Source organism: Staurois parvus, unplaced genomic scaffold, assembly GCF_062004578.1.
Source record: "Staurois parvus isolate SC_StPar_1 unplaced genomic scaffold, SC_StPar_1.0 ptg000615l, whole genome shotgun sequence".
Taxonomy (NCBI): Eukaryota; Metazoa; Chordata; class Amphibia; order Anura; family Ranidae; genus Staurois; species Staurois parvus.
Genome location: NW_028318411.1, coordinates 1,258,823 through 1,264,822, shown reverse-complemented (window position 1 = coordinate 1,264,822; position 6,000 = coordinate 1,258,823). Strand labels below are relative to the sequence as shown.

General features: G+C 45.0%; 1 protein-coding gene across 1 annotated transcript in view; it reads left to right on the top strand.

Moving 5' to 3' along the window:
• Positions 1-294: 294 nt before the first annotated feature.
• Positions 295-6,000, top strand: part of LOC149449525 (transient receptor potential cation channel subfamily M member 2-like) — a gene marked incomplete at its 5' end in the record, with an annotated part of 143,796 nt that continues 138,090 nt past the window's right edge. The window contains one exon of the mRNA XM_089693137.1: positions 295-424. Within this exon, the coding sequence (XP_089549263.1) occupies positions 295-424 (130 nt within the window). The remainder of the gene's footprint in view (positions 425-6,000) is intronic.

Sequence of the window (6,000 nt, the reverse complement as noted above, 5' to 3'; positions counted from 1 at the left end):
TCATACTGACTGACAGTATTATTTCTCTTCCCCAGCAGACTCCAAGGGCATTTAAATTAAAGGTACAGTGTTCTGCACTAATATTAAGTCTCTCTGAAGCCTAGAAACACCCTTTTTTAAGTTAAATTCACAGCGAATTTATTCGACTCGAATCGAATATTGTCCACGAATTCGCCGAATCAGTCGAATCGAATTTTTCATTTCTTCGCTCATCTCTAGTAACAACCATTACTTGTAGATGTGGTGTCATGGGTGTCATGCAGGGGTTTGATTGTTATTTTCTCTTCCCTACAGACTGAGGATAGTGTAGCTCGAGCCTTGGCCTGCACCAAGATCCTGAAGGCTCTCTATAAAGAGGAGGAAGCTACCAAAAAAATAGAGACCATGACAGCACTGGCAGACATTTATGATGAGCGAGCTGCAGGTAACATAAATGTATTAAGATCACAGCTTACCATCTAATAGAGAACAGGAGGTATGAGGGTCCTACTCATTACAACTTACTGTCTATAAAGAAACAGGAGCTATGAGGATCTTACTCATTACAACTTACTGTCTGTTAGGAAACAGGAGATACGAGGGTCCTACTCATTACAACTTACTTTCTATTAGGAAACAGGAGCTATGAGGGTCCTACTCATTACAACTTACTGTCTATTAGGAAACAGGAGCTATGAGGGTCCTACTTATTACAACTTACTTTCTATTAGGAAACAGGAGCTATGAGGGTCCTACTCATTACAACTTACTGTCTGTTAGGAAACAGGAGCTACGAGGGACCTACTCATTACAACTTACTGTCTATTAGGAAACAGGAGGTACGAGGGTCCTACTCATTACAACTTACTGTCTGTTAGGAAACAGGAGGTACGAGGGTCCTACTCATTACAACTTACTGTCTGTTAGGAAACAGTAGCTATGAGGGTCCTACTCATTACAACTTACTGTCTATTAGGAAACAGGAGCTATGAAGAGCTACGAGGGTCCTACTCATTACAACTTACTGTCTATAAGGAAAAAGGAGCTATGAGGATCCTACTCATTACAACTTACTGTCTATTAGGAAACAGGAGATATGAGGGTCTTACTCATTACAACTTACTGTCTGTTAGGAAACAGGAGATTTGAGGGTCCTACTCATTACAACTTACTGTCTATTAGGAAACAGGAGGTATGAGGATCTTACTCATTACAACTTACTGTCTATAAGGAAACAGGCGATATGAGGGTCCTACTCATTACAACTTACTGTCTATTAGGAAACAGATGCTATGAGGGTCCTACTCATTACAACTTACTGTCTATAAGGAAACAGGAGATATGAGGGTCCTGATTCTTACAGCTTACATCTAATAGAGCAGAAGAGAAACGATGGTCCTATGTTTTAAATCTTACAGTCTCATAGAGAACAGAAGGAATGTCATGGAGACAGGGGCGGACTGACCATTTGGAAACTCGGGCACTGCCCGAAGGCCCGGGGTCAGTAGGGAGCCCCATGAGATGCCCCTGGTACCTTTTTCATAGGCTTTTTTGAGTTTGGGCAAGGACACAGGGGCCCCATGATCCCCTATTGCCCAGGGGCCCCATGAGTTGTCACTCCACCCCTGCATGGAGGCCTAAAAAGAATTAAATAGACCCCAAACAAAACATTTAAATGAAATGTATATTTGTAAATCTTTTCTTTATTTCTTTATTATGTTAATCATTTTCTCAATCTAACTTAAGCCAACTTTTCATAATGCTGAAAGGGTGACTCTATAGCTGCTTTATCAACCTCTTAATACAGAGGAACACTTGAAATAATTTTCATGTCTCGGGAACCCTTGCTAAAGTAGTACAGTACATCTCTAGCTCAAGGTACATTTGCAAGATCAGCGCGTTGTAAACATAATATTGCCTAAAAATGTTTTAGTGACAGTCATGAAATGGAACAGATAATTATAATGGTTAGAAAAAAAACACCAGCAGTAAAACTCAAAGTGGAAGTGGAAGTGGTCAGTGGAAAAGTGGCTACTTATATTGTTAGTTGGATTAGTGGTCCCATACATTGGTGGCCAATGGGAGATGGACACTGTTACACTGTTGACCAGTGACTTTATTATTATTATTATACAGGATTTATATAGCGCCAACGGTTTGCGCAGAAAACAAAATCTCCTTCCAGAGAGCTAGATAGAAACTCTTTATTATTATTATTATACAGGATTTATATAGCGCCAACGGTTTGCGCAGAAAACAAAATGAAGGCAGACATTACAGTTAAGGTACAATTTGGTACAAGAGGACACAGAGGCCCGGCTCATTAGAGCTTACAATCTAAGAGGAAGGGTTGAGTGATACAAAAGGTAATAGCTGTGGGGGGATGAGCCGATGGAGGAAATAAATGGCGGTTTACTAGATAGAAGCAGGATAGACTTCTTTAAAAAGAAAGGTTTTCGGGGATCTAAAGGTGGATAGATTAGGAGACAGCTGGACAGATTGGGGTAGCGAGTCCCATAGGATGGAAGAAGCTCGGGAGAAGTCCTGGAGGTGAGCATGGGAGGTGACACTGAAACTAGAGAGCCAGGGCCAGACTGACAACTCATGGGGCCCCCGGGCAATAGGGGATCATGGGGCCCCCGTGTCCTTGCCCAAACTCAAAAAAGCCTATGAAAAAGGTACCAGGGGCATCTCATGGGGCGCCCGAGTTTCCAAATGGTCAGTCTGCCCCTGTAGAGAGCAGAAGGTCTTGGGAGGATAGAAGAGAGCGGTTTGGTTGATATTTTGAGACCAGGTTGGTGATGTAGCCGGGGGCAGAGTTGTGGATGGCTTTGTAAGTTGTTAGTATTTAGAATTTTATTTGTTGGGTGAGTGGAAGCCAGTGGAGGGATTGGCAGAGAGGGGTAGAGGGCACTGAGTGGAAGCCAGTGGAGGGATTGACAGAGAGGGGTAGAGGACACTGATTGGGAGCCAGTGGAGGGATTGGCAGAGAGGGGTGGAGGACACTGATTGGAAGCCAGTGGAGGGATTGGCAGAGAGGGGTAGCAGACACGGAACGGCTGGTAAGGTAGATGAGCCTGGCATCAGTACTCATGATGGACTGGAGGGGGGATAACCTATGTAAAGGTAAGCCAATGAGGAGGCAGTTGCAGTAGTCGAGGCAAGAGATTACCAGGGAGTGAATTAGGAGCTTTGTGGTATCTTTGGTTAAAAAGGGGCGTATTCTGGAGATGTTGCGGAGGTTGAGGCAGCATTATTTGGACAAGGACTGGATGTGAGCGCTAGACATCAGAACCAGCAAACACAAGGGGCGGAGCCTAACCATGGTGGCTGACGAGAGCCCGATGTAGGAGCTCTCGGATAAGCTCCTTCACCCACCTCCCCAAACCCCTACCTGTGATGTGGAGCTGCGGTGCGGTGGTCCCCCTTGGATGGATGGAGGAGCCCTGCGGGAGAGCTGATCCGTGAGAAGGGACCCGGCTCCGGTGCTCGGGGTGAAGGTGTGTCGGGCTGCGGGGAGAGAAGGTGGAGCGGGGTAGCCACGTGACCGGCTGCTAAGCATCACTGGGAAACCAGGAAGCCGGCCGGTGTTTGCCGCGGAGAGAGAGGAGCTGCTCGGCTTGCGGACCTACCCCTGGGAACACGGCTGCCGGCCCAGTGCCTGGTCCCCTGTTTTAGTGCCGATAGTCTGGTGCCCTGCTGGTAGGCTCACTGCTCGGAGCTCCGCATCCTAGCCCAGTGCTCAGAGTCCTGTCAGCCGGTTTCTACCCGGAGCTCTGTCTGCCGGCTTGTTGGCTGGGACCTTGACCGTTGCTGGACTGTTGGGGGACGTGCTGGTCGGTCCGTTGTTTGGGGCCTTGCTGGATGGCCCAAGGAGGACGACTTCTCTGGAGAAACCCCTAAAACGAACACACTGCCCAGCTGAAGGACAGAGAGAAATGCTGGTCGGGCCCCGAAAAGAAGAGAGATACGAGCAGGGTGAGTGACTCTGAACGAGTCTCAATAAATTACGTGCTTCTTGTGGGCTGTTGGGAGAGGCAGTGTCTGAGAGAAGAGAGGGGATCCCCTTGAGTGGGAAATGTAAAGCAGTGAAAAGGAGAAGAGGAAAGACGAATGAAAAATTTGAAAATCAAATGAGTGGATAAGTGGTGACGTATATAATAATAGTTATCTCTCCTTAACCCCTGAGCCTATAAGGAAGAATAAGAGCAATAGGAGAATGAAAAATAAAAGCGCAAAAGGAAGTGGGCTAAAAGGGACTCAGACTGGTACTATCAAAAAATACACTTCCCAGGGAAATATAACCCCAGAAAGGCCTCAGGGCAAAAGTGGAAAAGGTGAAGTAGATCTAAGCCTGGAAAGTAGCCCTAGACTATCACTAGGCCTTGACATTAGCAGCCAACAAATACCGGCTAATATAGAGATGGAGACAGAGCTACAAATACCAAACAAAAAAGAAATGGCAGAAATGTTCAAAGATCTGGAGAAAACAATAAAACAAGAAATTGTAAATATTCGAAATGATTTGGGACACCTCTTGGTGAGAGTGGAAGAAACTGAGGAAAAAGTCAAAAATCAGTCCCAAATTATTGCCGAATTGGAAAAAGAAATAATTAACATGGGGAAAGCCCAAGAAAAACTGCTCTATAAGGCTGAGATACAAGAAAATAGGAATAGGAGGAGAAATATTAGGATACGTGGGGTTCCAGAGAACTCAAAAGGAGAAAATTTGCAAGAGATGGTCTGTAAAATATTAAACTCCATAATGGACAGTACTAATATGGAAAAAACTAAAATAGAAGATATTTTTAGACAAGGAAAACTCCAAGGAAATTCGGGAAAGGATAGGCCACGAGATATACTTGTCAAATTTTGTGAATTCCTAGATAAAGATAAAATTTGGAAGAGGATAAAGGGAAAAGCAGTAATTATGTATGAAGGAAAGGAATTACAGATATATGCGGACTTGTCACCAGAGACTCTATGGAGAAGGAGAACCCTTAGACCTCTATTGGAAAGATTGAAAGAACAAAAGGTGCAATATAGATGGGGGACCCCTGAGTGCCTAATAGGATGGAGAAATGGAATTACAGCATATCTTAGGTTCCCAGAAGATTTGAAAAATTTTTGCGACAGACTCAAACTACAAAGAATGGAGATTCCTGGCTGGGAAGAAGAACACTGGGAAATTAGAACGAAAAGAAAAGAGGACTGGCAATTGGTTGGTGGGGGGGGCGGGAGGGAGAGAGTTAATTTTTTTTTTTTGTCTCTCTCTCTCTCTCTGCCTCCTGCCCCTCTCCGCCTTGTCCCTGCCGCCCTCAAACCACTGTTACTGAGATATTTTGGTAGGACTTAGGGGCTAAAGGGGAGGCGGGGAAGGGTGGAAAGCTGTCCATGGCTGGAGTTTTTTTTTTTCCCCATAGATTAAATCAAAAGTGGATAGTATTACCACAAATGATCGGTAGGCAATCAATAGGCCTAAAAAGAGGGGAGGGGGAGGAAGGGGGGTGGGTTGGGAAAATGGGAGGGTGGGGGGAGGGGATGGGAGTTGGGTGGGATGGGAGTTGGGTGGGAGGGAGGGGAGGAGGTATTGGGTTAATACTCTGCATGACAGAAGGGACAAAGAGGAAGAGGCAATCTGGAAGAGAGATGGAGTTAATTGGGAATGATGGAAGAAATACAGTTTATAACCTATAATGTGAACGGGCTGAGTTGTCCAGGGAAGAGATTTAAGTTGTTTAATGAGTTACATCATAGGGCGACGTCAGTGGTATTTTTACAGGAGACGCATTTTGAGATAGAGGCAAACGTGAAATTGAAATCCAAACACTACCCAATATGGTACTATGCAGATTCTCCAATTAAAAGAGCAAAAGGGGTTGCAATAGGTTTGGCAAAGAATATGAGATTTGAGCTGGAGGATAGAAGAACCGACCCGGAGGGGAGGTTTTTATTCTTAAAAGGTAGACTTCAGGGGATAGAGTGTACTTTAGCCAACATATACTGCCCTAATAAAAACCC